This window comes from Cajanus cajan, chromosome 4 (genome assembly GCF_000230855.2).
Source record: "Cajanus cajan strain Asha chromosome 4, NIPB_CcT2T_4, whole genome shotgun sequence".
Classification (NCBI taxonomy): domain Eukaryota; kingdom Viridiplantae; phylum Streptophyta; class Magnoliopsida; order Fabales; family Fabaceae; genus Cajanus; species Cajanus cajan.
The window spans coordinates 73,604,554-73,623,212 of record NC_138520.1 but is presented as its reverse complement, the minus strand read 5'-3'; the positions used below and the strand labels follow the sequence as shown (position 1 = coordinate 73,623,212).

Sequence of the window (18,659 nt, the reverse complement as noted above, 5' to 3'; positions counted from 1 at the left end):
TGTTGACATGATAAAAGTTTTCAATTTTATAAAAAAAAAAAAAATTATTTCAACATATATATAATAATACAAAAGAAACACCAAGTAACAAAAGACTTGATTTAAAGTATTTTTAAAAAATAAATTTGATATTAAATATACATAATTAAATTAATATCTTTATCATATCAATACAAAAGAGATAACATTTAAAAAAATAATGACATTGACTAAGAATTAAAAATTTATAAATATATAGATTAAAAAAATTTATCTTAAACTATAAAAATTAAAGATTGAAAAAATAGCATATGAAGTAAAAAAAATTATTTTAAATTATAAAAACTAAAAGATTAGTAAAATTATATAGACTAAAAAGATATTTTAATCATTTTTTTTAAAACTATTTCCAAAAAACAAGAAAACCCAAGAATAATTATTTGCCAGTGACAGATTTAAAAAGATGGGTTCATCGTCCTTCGGTGTCTCGAGTTCTATCATTAAATGTACTTGAAAGTTTAAATCATCTACGACGATCTCTTCACTTATTCATTTTAACTTAGCATTGAGCATCAAATTTACTTTGGCACTGCGGGTCGAAAACTAAATGAATTCATGAGGCTGATTTTGAACTATAATCTATTACATGGTAGCAAACACGCATTTTAAAACTAAAATGTTAAAGCAAATTCGGAACTATAATCTATTATATTAGAGCCAAGGGGTAGGTTCCCATCATACATGAACACCAAAGAAATGAGGCAAATGAATTGATTTACAGAAATAGTCTCCTGAGGGGGAAAATATCAAATTCTTCATTAATCAACATGTAGGAGGCATATTAGTACAACATATATAAAGACAGGGCAAAACTGTAAGGCCAATATTTGTCTGCCAACCATTATTATGAGGCTGCAGCAGAAGATCTTTGTGTCTTCAATCCAAACAAATTCTCAAACAACTTCGGAGCCATAGGAGGAATATTGGCAGGTAGTGGGGCCATAAAATTTACTATCTTTTCATGAACATTATACCTTCACCAAATCATTAAAAAAATTAGTTCACAAATGATTGCAACATATATATATATATATATATATATATATATATATACACACACACAATCATAAAGGGGAAAAAATAGCAACCCTTCGATACCTTATCTTGCGACTTTTTGAGGCACGACGATCAACAATTTTTCTTTTCTTTGGTTGCATTCTCTTCAAAGCATAAAATGCTTTCTCTGTACAAATCAAAATAGTAGAAAATGAGAAAATGGACTTGCACTCTTGATGAAAACGCAGACAATTTATTTTTAGGGAGATAACCAACGACTATTTTGTGGTGAGGAAAAACAATTCTACATCCTCACAAGCTAGCAAAGATGGCAGTGTTCATCAGCAAGCATTGTGAATAATTCACATTTCATACATTGATGGGAAATGCTAGTAGCTACCTCTAGGGCGCAAGTGCAAAATCTAGACCGTACAGAAAGTGAAAAATCAAAAAACGTCCTGTTGGTGAGTCCAGCTAAACTCAAATTCAGTCATTTGAATATGTTAAAAGTTGTGTGCCTTTCGAAGTATGCATGCAATAAAAACTATACCAAATAGCACACCTAAAATAACATTTTATGTATCAACATGGCATGCCCATTAACGTTATAATCATAATAATTAAAAGCCCTAAATAGTCCCATGGTATTTGAAATAGAAATAATATTATAAGAAAATTAATCAGCCAAATAGAAAGTGTTTACCAGATGATGAAGGGTCAACTGTCTCAAAAAATTCCTTCAACAATTGTTGATAAAATTCAGAATCGTCCAGAAGTTCAGGGTTACCACCAATATGAGTTTCCTGCACAGCAAGGTAATCAAAATTGAGATTTTGCTTAGGACCGGGAAGGAAAGTTAAGATTGTAAATTACAAACGGTAAGATCCTACAAAATTTACACGCACACACAAATAGGCACAGCTAGAAAAGGTGCAGAAGAAAAGAAACGATGGAGAAAGATAAGTACTATGCAGCAGTCCAGTGATGGGTTTTTCAGGTAAGAAGAAGATAAATAGCCAAAAATGGGATCAGATTTGGAAGATTTAGGCTTTTTAAAAATGCAGCATTCAGGACGGGTAACAGATGCAGTGAGATTGCACTATCCCAAATTCTTGCATGATTACCTCACCTGATCTCACCAAATTTTGATCGAGTGAAATCAAAGATCGCAGCACTCCCTCAAGATCGTAATTCAGATTATCTTAACGAAGTTAGCAATTTTGACTACCATGCTTTATTTAAAAAAAAAAAGGTATATTATGATCTTTGGAAAATAAATTGTCAGCTATTCAAATGAGGACAGTAACAGTAATTAAACACAGAATCAATACCAAATGATTTGATAAGTATGAATCATGGTAGAGAGAGAAAGAAAGAAAGACAAGATAACTCAAGAAGGGAAGTCAGCCGGAAAGACAGATAATGACAAGTGGATAACAAATTTACAATGTGAATAAACCTCATAAAGTGTGTTTGTTTTATTGTTAAAATTTTACAAACGTACGTTGAACGGAAAAGATAGAAATAATTGTTTTGTATTTTGGTGCTTTGGAAAGTGTGTTTTTACGTTTTCGTTAAAAAACAGTTTTCCAAACACGCTGAAAGTAGTTGGCAATCAAAATTCTCAATTTTGTGCGTATCATAATAAACAAGTCTTTAAGTAATAGTCTAATTTCTAGCAAATACAATATTTTTACCACTGGCCTTGTACCATAAAAATACTGAAAATAGTGAAAAGGGAACAACTCAATACCTAAGGCTAAGAAACATTCTATAACTTCTGAACTCTGGCAAATAAGTGATAACAAACGCAAAACTCAGAAATTAGTTCTGTATAAGCCTTACCGCTTCTTTAGGTTTATCGTCAACCTCTGGAACCTGGAGACATGTGGCAGTCAATGATAAAGCTAAATAAATAAATCAGCTTTTAATTTAACTTTTGACATAAACCTGTTTCAGCCTAATATGGAATCTGCCAGCACGATTTAAAACAACTAAAGATTAAGAGAATGACTTACAGATCCAAATATATTAACAGCTGATCTTCTCAGCAGCATCTGCTTGACCATTCTACTTGGATCTCTCATATAAGCAGCAACTTGATTGCTGATATCCTATGATGGGGAAATAAAACTAGGAGTAAGTAACCCTCCTATCACAAGAAGGAATAATCCCAAGTCCAGTTAATGAGCCTGACCTGATTAAAAGCATGTAATTTGCCCTTAATGGCAGCAGCACCAGTAGTCACTTGTGTCATCCGCTGCCATTTGTTGATTGACTTGTCTCTGAAAGATGCTATACTGCAAGATACAATCGTGAATAGCATCACATGTATTAGAATCATGTCACAACATATTAAAAATAGAAATGTAAATGAAGTGCAAAAAAAGCATAATTTGGGAATTTTCAAGCAACATTGAAGTAAAGAAAAAAGCTGATAAAAGTGATAAAACAAAAGGTAGAAGTTTCGATGTTGCAGCACCTTCATATAGAAATGAATGTGTACTGGGTAGCTGAATAAAATTGCATTTAGAAGATTATAAAAATACCTCTTGTGCATCTGTGAAATCTGTGACCACTCCTGATCGAGATTGTCATCCAAATGCTTGGAAACTTCTGAATCTTTTGATGACCCTTCTAAACCTTTAAGAAGAGGGTGAAATAGTAAGTTACTTTGAAGCAGAATTCAAGGTTCAAGCAAATATGCAACCAATATTGAAAGTCACATAAGAATATTAACTTTACCAACATTAATCAATGTCAAATATGGAGAGTTTTGTACCAGATTTCTCAACAGAAAACAGGGAAGCATAAAATAGACACAGAATTCATTGTTTAACCTACAATCAACTATAGCATACACAAAGAATAATTTGTCAATCCTCCACTCCCCATTTATTATACCAACCTTGCCTAAAACCAGCATTTGAGGCTTTGATAACATTTTGACATGTCACACCAATTGGTATATCCAAAGAAGAAAAAGAATAGATAGTGGAAAGAATGAAAAAAAAATGGGTTTATTCACTTCTCAAGGGTAACGCACCCTTCAAAGGGAAAAGATCCCTTTACAGTACAGCTGAATGCAGATTTCTGTTACAAATGTCCCAACCTCCTCTGCTCTATCTCCCCCTCTTATTTATGCTACCAACCTAATCACCTATTGTCTGTCATATTCCTTCAAGAGTATACTTCTAAACACTCTCATCCTGTCCCCTAACAGTGTGTCACAACTTTATCAATTCAAGTAAACACATTTTCAATAATTTTGCAGAAATGCAGTAACAAATGTATGTTCTTCGGTGAACCTGCATAATTTATACAAGAATAGATACAAGAATATGAGCATAAAGATGAAATCTAATTTTATGTGATTACATGGTAGCATGACAATTTTTTTGAATTGTTCAATTTAGAAACCATTAACACCCCAAAAAAAAAAAAGAAACTGATTTAAAATTTCAATACATCTAAACTAAAATGAAAAGAAAAAAAAAAAAAAAAAAAAAGGAGGTGGACTATTCTTGTTTGGTCAAGACTAGAAACTCTATCTGCTTTCAACCATATCTGGGCTAAGACTAGAAAATAATACAACAATCGGAAGACTCCCCTTTGAATATTTGTAAAGAAGTACATCGATAGATAACTCTTCCACCTGTATACTTCTCCTTCCCTAACAAGAACTAATCAAATTCCGACAGAATAGTGCCCCACTTCCAACTTTTCCTTCTCTCAATTCTTCCAACCATTTTTAGCTTAATGACTATTTTTTGATTGACAAGTGTGTTCATCTTCATTAACCAAGTTGGTTAAAGATTATAATAGGAACTTGATGACAAACATCTCATGAAAGTTTTCCAAATGGATAAGTTTCTACGCTTAAAGTACATACTACATAATACCAAAATAAGAGTGAAGCCTGGGCCATATAACAAGTACATCAAAAAAGGAGTAAACAAAAATCCCTTGAATAAAATTCATATTCCTAAAGCAATGACAGTGCTATTTTACCATTTGTTTCAAGGGATGAGCTATTGCATGTAACCCTCAATAGCAACTCCAAAGATATGCCACAAGCATTAAAGTAAGGTATCAACCAAGCACAAAAAGATAACAAGACAGATAAACCAAGAAAAAAATAGAGGGAAATAAAAACAATAGAGAAACCACATACCAATTGTAGCTTGGGTAATTGATGGATTCTTTGCAGACAGAGCCTGGAACAAGGAAAAAGATCAGTAACTAATGAAATCAGCAGTCAAATATATTATTTTACGAGAATGGATCAAGTTATTCCATGAGTAACTTTAAAAGAATTGCTTTCTATCATCATGCTTCATTTACTTTTAATCTAACAATTATATTGAGTAATTCAACTTTGACAATTAGATTTAAAGAAAATAAAGAGTGAAGATAGAAAATAAATCTTCTAAAGTTACTCTTGGAGTAACTTGACACCTCTTATTTTATAAATATAAAAACTAATATAGAAACGAAATACATCCAATACAGACAGGCCTTTTTCCAGTAAACAGTAGAATGAAACAAACATGAAAAATAGTTCTCATTCTTTTATTTATTAATTAAATTTCCAGGCAAAAATCACACCTCTTGCAGTTCAAGTATAGAATCTAATGTCTCCTTGGACGAAGTCATCAAATCTGAATATGCTTCTCTAATTGTCTCATCTTTTTCACAGAACATAGACTTGATTGATTCCTGCAGACAATCTACCATGTTTAGCCGTGATATTCAGATAACATAAAATAGTAAATAATGTTAAAATTGAGGTAGGAAAATACCTGGGGTAATCGATTTGAACTTGAGAATGGCTTCTGAAGTAAGAACCTAAGCTCAAGAATTTTGTACCAGAGGGCCTTCAGGTAAAACAAATTTTGGTTAGGTTATTACTCACTACAATCTTGTAACAGAAGCCACTAAAATGATACCGAAGAAAATGTGATAGGAAAAATTGACAACATCTATGGACAAATTAACAACTAATAAACATTCTTCTACTTACTATATTAAAAAGCAAATGGGGAAACAAAATATTAAACAAATGGAAAATAACAACTAAACACAATAGCCTCTACCATAATGAAACAAAAAAAAAAAAAACATTGGTCAGAGTACAAGTCAAACAATAAAACCACACCTTCTGGCTTTTCACAGCTTGACCCTTAAGAAGATCTTCGTCCTTATGATGCTTCAAATTCTTCAAAGTATCTCTGTATGTAGAAAGTTAAATTTGAGATATCTCAGAATCTGCACAATCTTATAGATTAAGGGAAATCATAACATAGATTAACTATAATTTATGTCATTCATAGAAAGAACTAACAATAACAATTAGTACGATGATTCATAAACCATCAGGTTTATGGCTGACCAAAATTCTCACAATTATATACTGCTTAGCACCAAAGCTACCATAACTCTTAGTAAAAAAGATGCTATTGGTAAGCAATACATCAAGACAATGAAGAACAAAACAGTTAATAATATGAAGAAACATTCTAATGGGACATCATTATTGATTATGTAGGTAACTACAATAACAACTGAAAATCTAAGCAAAAAAATAATTGTATCATGATCCATTATTCCAAGACTATGATTCTTTAGGTTACCTAATACTAGCAGCAAATATGAAGCTTAAAATATACAGCCTACTTTAGTGAAAACATATCTAAAATGTTAATCTTGGCAAGTTTTCAAAATTTACATGTATAGGATAGTGACATAATTTAGAAATTTAGAATATAACAATATAAATTAACATTTCATCAGCAATATAAACGATATGTAAAACAAATGTTAAGTGGAATCTCACATTTCCTGGTGATGAAGATCTCTATACTCTTTCTCAAGCTGTTCCATCTCATCATTCTTCCATTCACTATACTCTGATGTCCCATCTTCATCATCTGTTACATTTTCCTCGTCTTCCTCTTCATCCTCCTCCTCACCAGCATCATCATAATCATCCTCCACCTACATCAGGAAAATAACCCTTAATCAGAATTCATAAGGAAATCAGTAAGGTTATACAACAAATAAGACTATAAAAATTTGCAGCAAAGCATACCTCTTCATACTCCATATTATTGTAGTCATCTGAATCACTGTCACTTTTTTCTCTTTTTCTAGATTTCTTGGCAGATAACCCCATTTTCACACCTAAATTTAAAAAATTTTGAACATATCACATTACATATCTATTAAAAAAGTAGTAATTAATTAACTACAACCACACAGGAGTCAATGAAGATCAACAAAAATTATAGCAATATCAGGAAAAATCACTCATAAAGATGTTCACATGATAGAGGACTACAAAGCATGACTAAGGAGGAGGATGACAACAAGGAGGAACTCGAAGAATGGTTGGAAGGTCCCATAAAAAGGGGAAGTCTAAAGAAATTGGAAGAAGAACTCAACAAAAAGCTCAATACCATGCCATGGGTAAGCAGAGCACAAGTAACAAAGATTTACAATCTCAACCACAAAGATCAGTTTAGAGTCACCAAGGCATAGAGAGTCAAAAACACAATTAGAAGCAACATGGAAATAAAATACTATAACATAAAACAGAATCTGTAAGCTAAATATGAGAGAGGGAGAGGGAGAGGAAAAAAAAAACCTTGAAAGCCAACTCAACAGATAAAGTGAGCTTTGGCTGAAAAATAAAAACATTTATATACTTGAATTAACGTTAACAATTGCATTAAACTTGAAGCAAGAATCATGAAATATCAACAAGGCATATCCAAAAGAAAACGTATAGCAACCTGTTGTTGATCGAGGAAACGCTGAATCGAGTGTGCAGAGAGGAGTTGCTGCCGTAAATTTGCAAGTGCGCGAAGAGAGAAGGATCTATTCCTGATTGCACGTTGTTAGGGTTTGTTAAGGAAATTGAGAGTGAATTTCATTGAAATGAATTGAGAGTGAAATGCAAATCCAAAACCAAGCATACCTGCTATGGAGTGCGAAGGGCTACCGCGAACGCCGTCGACCAGGTTGCGGCTTTAGTGCTCGGTTGTGAGTCCGTGAGTGTGGGCTATAGGGTTTTAGTATTTTTTTTAAAAAAATTATAGGGTTTTAGTTTAGCTCCCCGGAGTTAGATTCAAAAATCACAAATAAAATTTATATTTTTAATGAAAAAAATTATTGGTAGAAAAAAATATATTATTACATTGGTTGATAAAATATATTATTATCTACTACTATTATTACTATTATTAATTAATATTATATTATTATTATTAGTTTTTATTATTTTAAAAATAAATACTTTGTCTTCTATTTCTCCACTTTATGAATGCTAGTATTTTAGTATGTGTAATTGATGATATATGTCAATAAGACTAAGAGCATTTCTAGTGAGAGTTGCTTATAAGCAATCTCTTATGTCACATCATGTCACATCAACTTTTTTTTACTTTATGGATTGCTTAAATTTTGGCACTGGAGTTTCTACAAGTAACTTTGCTAAAATTTAAGCAACCCATAAAGTGGAAAAGAACTGATGTGGCATGATGTGACATAAGAGGTTGCTTATAAGCAACCCCCATTACAGATGCTCTAAAAGGAATCAAAAGTAGTGAATTAAACTTAAAAGAAAGAGGTTTAAACTTTTATTGAACTTTGGGTCACTTTTTAGTAACTTACTTTCTCTTCTTTACACTTTTCCTTGTAAATATTTATTCAATTTTGATCTTGTATTTTTGTGTCAAGTAGCATAGGAATTTATATTTGTAATTAGTATTTTTAAGGTTTAGAATTTTGGGAGGGGTTTAGTTAAAAGAAAAGAATTGAATTTATTGAACTTAAATGGCTCGTGAGTGCAACTGTAAGATGCCTAGACTTTAAAGTTTAACATCCACCTGTATGGGAGACAAGTGTGAATATCCACTTGTGTCAAGTGGCTAGATATCATCAAGGTCGGAGAACAAAATGTCTCACAATTCATCCAAGTTACAACAATTCACGTAACCTTATCTAGTCACACTTTTGGTATCTTCCCATATGGCAATAATGATATTTCAACCATGTAACTAAAATTGGTTATCTTGAGTACAACTCAATTAACCTTGGTTACACTTAACTAAAGTTAGTCTAGCTTGTATTATAAACTAACCAAACTTTATATATACTTTTATCTTCCATGTAGTTGATCACTTTTGAACCATTTATGAGAAATAAAATTGATTTTTCTTTTCCAAAAGTCTAGTTCTCACTCTTGAAGAAATTCTCTCCTTTTGAACTTTTATCAAAGAATGTTTCCTTGTGACAAGTTTTTCACATTCTTGTTTAGCTTCACTTGAAATGGCGCCTACCTCCTCTTTCATCCTCCATCTTTTGAAGTTTTCTTTTGAATTTTATGGTCATAAAAGAAGATTGGACATACATTGAAACTAGTTGATAATTTCCAAATATGTGTACAATTTATATTTAATTAAGGCAATTATTAATATATATTATGTTTCTAAATCTTGTTTTTAATCACAAAACACTTAGTAGTCAGGAGTTAATTTCATTATAGGGTTTAATTATTTAAATATTAAGTATTTTTAATGTTTTTCTTTGTTGAGATGTAACATGAGGAGAAAATATTTTAGAAGTTACAAGTCTTAAAGGAGAACTATCGCTACAAACTACATAGAAGACTTGTGCCAAGCTAGTGAAATTCGCTCAAAATCAAAAATTATTTGCTCTAAGAGAGCCAAGTCAAAGAGCAACCCTAAAAGACTTGTACCAACTCACTCAAAGTAAGCTACTTAGACACTCTAAACAGGCAAAATTCTCTCAAAGCTACCACAAATTTGCTTTGAGCGGGTGAAGTTAGAAACCTCCCTCAGAAGCATACACATGGTTGATCTGAGTTACATAAGCACTTTGAACAAGCAAAATTCACTCAAAGTCACCACAAAATTGCTCTAAGTGAGTGAAATCTAAGAACATCCCTCAAAGCATGTATATGCTCACTCATATAGCTCGTTCTCAACAAGCATATCAGACCTAAAATCCCATCAAAACTGTTATAAAAATAGGGTCTCTATGAGGCCTCTAAATTCATTCATAATCCATTATTACTTTTTTTAGCATAATTCTAAAGAGATTAAATAGTGTTTTTTATGAGGTTACACCTGTAATCATATACCACTCAAAGGTCTATTTTTTATTGTGTAATTCTTAATCATGAACGATTAAGTTCTCTACTGTTAGATATTGATGTAACTAATGTACTCATGTAATATTCCCTTTGCTCATTCAATATATTGTTTTTATTCAATTAATTATTTTTACTTTGTACTTAATGCATGCTTTGACTAATGCATGATTTTATAATTTTAACCAAGTTTAGGAAACCCTTTTAGAATTATAATCTAAAACACTAATAACATTTATTATCGAGAAATTGGGACAAACCTTATCAGTCGACTTTTGGTCCTTAACCTTATTGTTTAACAAAAATTATCAAAGAATTGAGGTTTCTCTTAAACAACCTAAAATTTTTCACCTAAGAAATTATGGTTTAAATATAATTGTGAATTATTCAATTAATTGTAAAATTACAATGTTCAATGAAAATTTGGAAGGATTTACATGGGGAAGGTTAATGAAATCAATCTTTGATTCCTCTTATCATTAATTCCATTTATTAATTGCTTTGTTACATTTTTCTATAGATTTTTAATTACAATTTAAACAATTTTAAAATTTCTTTTATACATTTGCTTAGTACTAGAATTATATTAAACAGCTATAAACTCAAGTTTCTATAGGTTTAATAACTTGGACTTCGGTCATCTGAACTACCTACAACAATTGATATACTTATCAAATGCGTATCACTAGTTGAAGGGAAGCATCAACTATCTACAAACTAATTTCATCATATTTCGTATTAAAGTCAAGTTCTTTCATGGAGTAGTATTCTTCACATATCTTGAAAAATTTTGGTTAAAAAAAATAATTAGTGCTAGTTTTTATGAACCAAATCTTTATGTATTACCTTAGATTTCTTGTTCTATGAGCTCTCCCTTTTTTTATGCCTAATATGGTGTTGAATCTGTGCTAGAAAATTTGCATGGTATTGTGTCTTTTTATTTTGAAATCTATACAAATGTTTATGTTTTAAGAGTCTTGTTTAGTCTTTGTTTTGTTATCACTTCTAGTAGTCATTTTTCTTTTTGAATCTTATAAAATACATGTTATACATGCCTAGCCAACTTGATTAATGTGCTTTTGGTTTATAATCATTAAGTTCTTGCATGTTATTAGATCATTAACATGTTCTTAGTAGATTTAGATTTTCATGTCAAGTAATTTTCAATATTTATTGCTTTCTTAAAATTTTTGTGATTCAAATTGATTATAAACTTGGTGAAACAATAAAAATTTAGAGGTTGCAATAACATTACATTTGAACTCTCATTTTGAAATTCAAAAAAGTTTGAAAAGGTTTAGGTAAAAACAAAAGTAGTAGTAAATTTTTCAATTTTTTGAGTCCTTTTGAATTTATCTACTTCTACATTTTTTGCAATTTTGTATTCTTATTTTTGATAAATTTTGTGACATAGATATAGTACCTAGAACAAAAAGAAAAAAAGTCACAAAATAGCTCCAAAAGATAGAAAAATAAAAGTGTAAAAAAAAACTAGAAAATAGAAAAATATAAAAAAAATGTGATAAAAAAATGAAGAGCATTTTGTGAACAACATAAAAAAAAAATATTTGTCAGCTTTCATTTCATATTAATTTGCATTTGATTTGGAAGAAAATTAGAGTCTTTATTGTTTTTATAATCTAAATCCATAACTAATATTAAAATTATTCTTTTGATGTCGTAGCTTCGAAATTGTGCTTTAATTTTTGCTTGTCACCATTCTTGTTACTCTTTGGTTTTGTCACATTTAATTCTCTTACAGTTTAACCAACTTTTAATTGTGTTTTTATAGTTTGTCTTCTAAATCTTCCTCTAGTGTTGTTTTGGTGTGTAAATTCTTATGAGGGTAAACAAGGTTCTTGCCACAAGGTAGTATCTTGAAATGTTGTTGAAAGCTTATATAGGAGGTTTGGCTCCTTTAGATAAGTTGTCTTTTGGAAGACTTTGAAGACCAAACACCTTTGAGAGGAGTGTAAACACTAGAAACTTTTTTACACTAATGACTTTGCTCAATATGTAGGAGAAGACTAAAAATTTTTGAAGACTTGTTTCTTTATTATTTATTTAGTGCATTTTTTAGACTTTAATTCTTGTTTTGTAAACTTATAATTTTTTAGTAAAGTTATTTAGTAATTTTCAATTAGTGATTGTGAAATTGTGTTGAAAGTCTCATAAGCGTCCACTCAAACTTTCACATAGGAACACGTCTAGTTTGTATCTTTACTTTCTTTATTACTTTCTTTACTTTTCATGTTAAACATCGAGTGTTTAAGAGGTTCCAAAGACATTTTACAACAACTTAGGTTGCATTTTCATTAGTTTTAGAAAAAATCTTTTTCTAACAAACTTGCATCATGCCTAAGAACACTTCACACACCTCTCAAAGTGGTAGTGACTTTAGTTCACCTCCAAACCTTGAAAAAAAAGTCTTTAGTTCACCTTCTAAGAACACTTGAGATTTGGAGAAAGGAAAAGATGTTAGAAAAAGAAAGAAAAGATATAGAAATGGAAGAAATTGGGGCACGCCTAGAGCATGAGATTAAGGAGTATAGGAAGCAACAAAAACTCCTAGAAAAGAAAAACACGAAAAAACATGTGTAGTAGCTCTCATAGTAGTGGTTCCACTAAGAGTCATACTTCCACTCATCATGAAGATAGTTTACACGAGTGTTTATAGTTTATGATTTTGGGTTAATGGGTTAGGATTTACACAAGTTTAGATTTGCATGAGTTTAGGATTTAGGGTTTACACAAGTGCCTAGTACCAAAGTAAGTCTAAACATCATAGGCCTATGAAAAAGCATAAAGTAAGGGAATCAAATGTAGATCTCCCTCGTTTTTCATGGGAAGGATGATATTGAGGCTTATTTAGATTGGGAAATAAAATAGGAACAACTCTTTGTTTGCCACCAAATAAGTGAAGAGAGAAAGGTTCTATTAGCAACCATTAGCTTTCAAGGATATGTTATATATTGGTGGACCTCCTTAGAACGTGAAAGAAGGCTCCACAATGAGCCTAGTGTGAGGTATTGGAATGACCTCAAGAGTGCCGTGAGAAAGAGGCACATACCGTCTTATTATGGAAGAGAGCAATAGGTCGGACAAACTCCAATAATGGCTCCATCAACAGAACAAGAGTGTTAAGAAATATAAGTAAAATATGAAGTTATATATGTCGAGAACGGGTATAAGGGAGGAAGAGAAAACCACCATAACAAGATTTCTTAGTAGCTTGAGCATATAAATTAAAGATAAAGTTGAACTATTATCATATAAGGATCTTAATGACTTGATCCAAATTATGCATCAAAGTTGAACAATAACTATTAAGAAAAAATTCTCACATGAAAAATTTCTCATCATCATCTTCATATCATAGCAAGGACCCAAGAGAGGAGAACTATTCTTCTAAGACATACTCACCATCATCTTCACATCATCTTTTAAGAAAATAAAAAAAATATAAATATAAATAAATATATATATATATATATATATTTCTTTTAATGCATTATTTTCATATTTATTTTAATATTTTAAAATTATTAATAATTAAAATTACTTTTATATTATAATATAAATTATTTATCATAAATCTAAAAGATTATATATTAAAATTGTGTATTTATTACAAAATTAAATCATAATACTACATATATATATATATATATATATATAATAACTATTTAATAATTGTAAATTTAATTATATAAAATTATTAATTATCTTATAACAAAATGTTAGTTTATTGTAAATTTAAACTAAAATACAACACGTCACAAGGATTTACAGTGATCTGTGTTTGTATATTAAAATCGTGGAGAATGCTCATGTGAATCATCGGAGTCAACTTAATATTAGAGAGTTAAAATGATATGCGTTAAATTTTATATTAGAATTTTATTATCATTATTATAATTTTTAAAAATAACAAATGCTCATCTGTAAGAAAATATTTATAACCTTCCACTGCCTAGGATTTTTGTCAAAACTCAAAAGCTTTGTTGTCAAGAATTTAATTTAAATTTAACAAATGAGATTATGATATATGTTATCGTGCCGTAAACTTTGTATATGTTGAAGAAATGGTTTACATCATCATAAATGGGAATGTCTACTTTTCAAGAAGAAAAAAAAAGTATTTGTTGTTTTTAATTGAATATTAGTTTAGATGAAATATTTCAACGTCAATACAAATATACTCTTCGTAATCGATAATAATATAATATTAGTAATTTTTTTTTACATATAAATATAACTATGTGATAAACAATCAAGTAAAATATGTTATTATAATTAAAAAAAAACTAGTATTAAAAAATATGTTACAGAATAAGCAGTGTGGGAAATGAAAGGCAGAGAGAGAGAGAGTATCCAATGATTATTGGGAGATTGCGTGTCTGGTTACGAAGACACAAAGTGACACGCACGGGGGCAATCATGGGACCACGTGCCATAACATGACATGCTCCTGCACGTGAACTCCGATGTGTTCCCCACGTGACTCCTCTCCCCCTGTCCCCCACCCGCCCCCCTCTTCCTTTTAATTTTATGGATGCCTCCTCACTGCAACCACTAATCTATTAACCCTACTTTTCACCATTTTTCATTATCAAAATTCATCAACCATCTACACTTGCTTTCACAAAACAACTATATCATCTATGCTGGACATCACTTCTAACCTGTCATTTTCCAAACAACCAAACATCACTTCATTAAACTCCATCTAATCATTTACATTCTAATTCAACCAATTGCAATACTCGGTTGGGCACCAAAGTGAAAGAAAACTTGCATGCACACATACTTTTTATATATATAAAAACTCACATGTGTTTGCCTTCCTCCCACCACTCTTTTCTTTTTTCCCTTTTACGTACTACAGCATTCAGGTCATATTGGACTAGTTGTGTAAAGAATTAGTCCCATATTTTTCACTTTACAACTAGCCAGATTTTTGTTTTTCACGTAATCTATGTCTGTGTTCTTTTTTGACAGGAATATATGTTTGTTTTAAAAATTCACTTTATACTCTTTGCAGTTTTAAATTTTGTTTTAAGCGAGATCATGTATCCAATCCGCAATTAAAAAAAATTGTTATGGTAGTAGTTCTCTAGAGGTTTAATTAACTTTTTTTAATATTTTTATGCTGTAATTTTTACTTAAATTTTTATATCACCACACACTAATAGAAAGTTACTGTTTAACATTGTCAATTCTACATCGGTTTAGGTAGAAACGATGTAAAAACTGAATGCGGTGGCATATTCGTAAATAAGAGTACAATGTAAAGTATATTTACATCGGTTATGGACAAGATTGATGTAAATATTGAGCATTTTATATCGTTTTTGGTGGACCGATGTTGTTTTGAAAGCGCGGTGACAATACTATAAATACTTATAAATACATCTACATCGGTTACTATTTAAACCGATGTAGTATTCAATGCTTATCCAGCCTCACGTGAGAGCCCCTTTCTCCACGAAAACATTCTGTTGAACCCTAAACACAGTAAGTGCGCATGGGAGTCCTGAATCGCCATTGTTGTTTAATCGTTTCCTTTGTTTGGTGACCTTTGCGAGCCATTTCCCTCCGAAGAACCCTCTCGAAGCATCATCTTCTTTCTCAACGGAGTGCGCACAGACGATGTAGTGGAGCACTATGGTAAAGGTTGAAGGTGTGAGAGGCGCTTTGTTTCGCTTGGCCCGAGCTTTCAATTTTATAAAATTAACTTATAAAATAGAGTTATCCTTTACTTATATATCTTATCATTAATCAACGTGGGATCTTAACCACATATTAATCTTATTTATTAAACTTTAATCTTAATTAATAAATGAAATTACTAATTAATTAATCACTTTTTTAATCAATAAAAAATATTACAATAATGACAAGGTTTAAACCTAAAATTTTATATATATTATTCTCAACTTTATATGATTATGTTGACTCTAATTAAGTAGGTTAAACTTGAATATTTGGTTAAACAATATTAATTAAAAAACAAATAAGAAAAAGTTAACCAGTTATATCTTTGTCTTCCATGTATTCTCTTTAGCAAGTATCTATGTTCAAAACATGGTTAGGCATTAAATGTGTACACCATTTTTAGCAAAATTCAAACCTTAAGTCATTATCTTGCACAATCACGTGGGATAGATTAGTCACTTCCGCCAGATCCAAACTTCGGTGGATCGATTTTGTAGTTTATAATTTTTGGGTATGTCTAAATAAATTCTAAAAATATTTTTAAGAGGACAAAAAATAAGAAAAATATTAAATTAAAAAAGTAAAATAAGTGTTAAAAATAATTTATACATAAGTTAAAAATATTTTTTTTTAAAATTATATGAAATAAATTTTACAAATTAACTTAAGAAGAAATTTATATATTTTTTTTATGATTTTCTTATAGATATTTTAAAAAAATTTACCCAGACATATATTTTGTTAGAATCTCACTATAAAAAATATTATATATAATACATATAAAAAATATTATATATATGTATATATAAATATGTTATATGTATATATAAATCTGTTTGATATATATATATATATATATATATATATATAATAATAATAATAATAATATATTAACATATATTATATTTATAATATAAATAAAAATAGATGTTATTATGTTACTATGAGATGGATTAATACATGAGAATTGTTTTGTAGAAGAGTGAAATATCTCATGAATTATATTTCACTTTCGTAAGTTATGGCGAAGTAGGGGGATATTGAATTATTAGTGAAAGGAGCAGAGAGAAAGTGGTTTCCCTATCCAAATATCCAAAGGTAAAATGAATATATTTAGGAACCATGTGCGTATCTATGAGTATAGATAGATGAGAAGAATCGTTTTCCCTCATTATTTATTTTCCTTATATGATCGGAATATTCTGGTCACATCACTTTCGTCCTTGAATTTCTCTAAAAAATTTCTCAAGATATTCATTCGATCATATGGATTTGAATCCAATTGTGTAATGGAGTTGAATTTGGAGTAGTTCGCAATCACATCAAGTATGTATGATGAAACGGCAATGATGGGGACTTTGCATGAACTTTATGCGAGTGTTCCCCCCTGGTCCTGCCTCTTCTCTCACACACTCTAATTTCAAGTGTTACCCACCAAATCTTTCATGGATCTTTTGAAAGAGTCAATTCTTCTGCACGCCCTTTCTTTTCATTCTACACACTCTTTTTATTTTTCTATATCATTGCCATTGCCATTGCCATTGCCATTGCCATTGCCATAGGTTCATATTTGTTTTCCTTCTCCCTTTCTTATCTTCAACCTCTGCCGATCCTTTCCTCCCTTCTTTTTCAACACTATTTTTTTTTTTTTTTCTGGTTTTACAAATTAAAGGTTCCCACTATTCATCTATACAACACTTTATAAAGTGAATTTAGTTTTAGAGGTAGAATTATATAACTTATTAAAATTTAAATATTATTTAATCTTTAACTATTCTGTCCATATATGCATGTATATGTGTGTACCGTTGATATATATGTGTTATTTATATTATAACCTATTATTTTTATTTTAATATAATATAAATCATATTAAATTATTCACATTAAACAAAAGTATTCAAAAAATGATACAAAATATAGTGTTTTTTTCCATAATTTCTAAGAACATTTTATTTTATATGATTTTTTTTTTATTTTTGTTTACATGGTAAATTTATTTTCATAAGAATGGAAAAACGGATCGTGGGTTGACCTGTTGATTTCCCAAATAATGGTGGCTCTAGTTAGGACATCTTAATCTATCAACCTATCTAACTCATCCCACTGGACCAAATGGGGATTGAAACGAGTTAGTCTGTCATTTATTTTTGTATATGTTATATTTATATTTTTAATTAAGTTTAAATAATTTAATTTATTTTATCATATATAATTCAAGATTTTTTGTACACCAAATTTGTTGAAACAGTTATTTTATTATCAAAGCATATTTATTTTATTATGTAGCAAATTTTAAATTTGTTTGCAATAAATCAAATCAAATCTATTCTAAATTAATATTTATTTTATTATTTAGGTGTATTAATTTATATGAGTCCTTTAAATATTGAAAAAAAATATTAATAAAAGTATAAATATAGTATATATATATATATATATATTTTGGCAGGTTGGTCTGTTGTCTTGTCATCCCATTCCTAGATGGGGAGATCAGAAATTCTAATCCATTTTCACTTCACGAACCACCTCACATATTCTGTTTGTTTTTCCATCCCTACATATAAAAAATATTTTTTCAAATATATAACATATTTAAAAGTGAAATATCGTTTGTTATAAAATTAGACTTTCTCTGCAAATTAAAAATACTAGATATAGACATTAATTGTCACCTATCGAATCATTTGCACGAGTATAACATTTGCAAATTTGTATGCATATATAAAAG

At 29.9% G+C, this 18,659-nt stretch overlaps 1 protein-coding gene across 5 annotated transcripts; it reads right to left on the bottom strand.

The window, feature by feature from the left end:
* Nucleotides 1-658: 658 nt before the first annotated feature.
* On the bottom strand, nt 659-8,166 carry LOC109796914 (rRNA processing protein-like protein). 5 transcript variants are annotated; one of them, XM_029270786.2, is made up of 16 exons: nt 8,015-8,166; nt 7,830-7,920; nt 7,682-7,717; nt 7,127-7,218; nt 6,872-7,032; nt 6,194-6,266; nt 5,838-5,912; nt 5,644-5,754; nt 5,210-5,252; nt 3,585-3,678; nt 3,233-3,335; nt 3,054-3,149; nt 2,881-2,913; nt 1,739-1,838; nt 1,138-1,222; nt 659-1,013 (listed from the first exon to the last, which is right to left on the bottom strand). In XM_029270786.2, exons 4-16 carry the CDS (start codon nt 7,208-7,210, stop codon nt 884-886), a joined length of 1,188 nt encoding a protein of 395 aa, XP_029126619.1. In that variant the 5' UTR covers nt 7,211-7,218; nt 7,682-7,717; nt 7,830-7,920; nt 8,015-8,166; the 3' UTR covers nt 659-883. The 5 variants fall into 5 exon arrangements, with proteins under 5 accessions (XP_029126619.1, XP_082929154.1, XP_020212361.1 ...); XM_083073028.1 differs by having other exon boundaries at nt 7,830-7,914; nt 8,015-8,083; XM_020356772.3 differs by lacking the exon at nt 7,682-7,717 and having other exon boundaries at nt 8,015-8,165.
* Between the last annotated feature and the right edge of the window lie 10,493 nt (nt 8,167-18,659).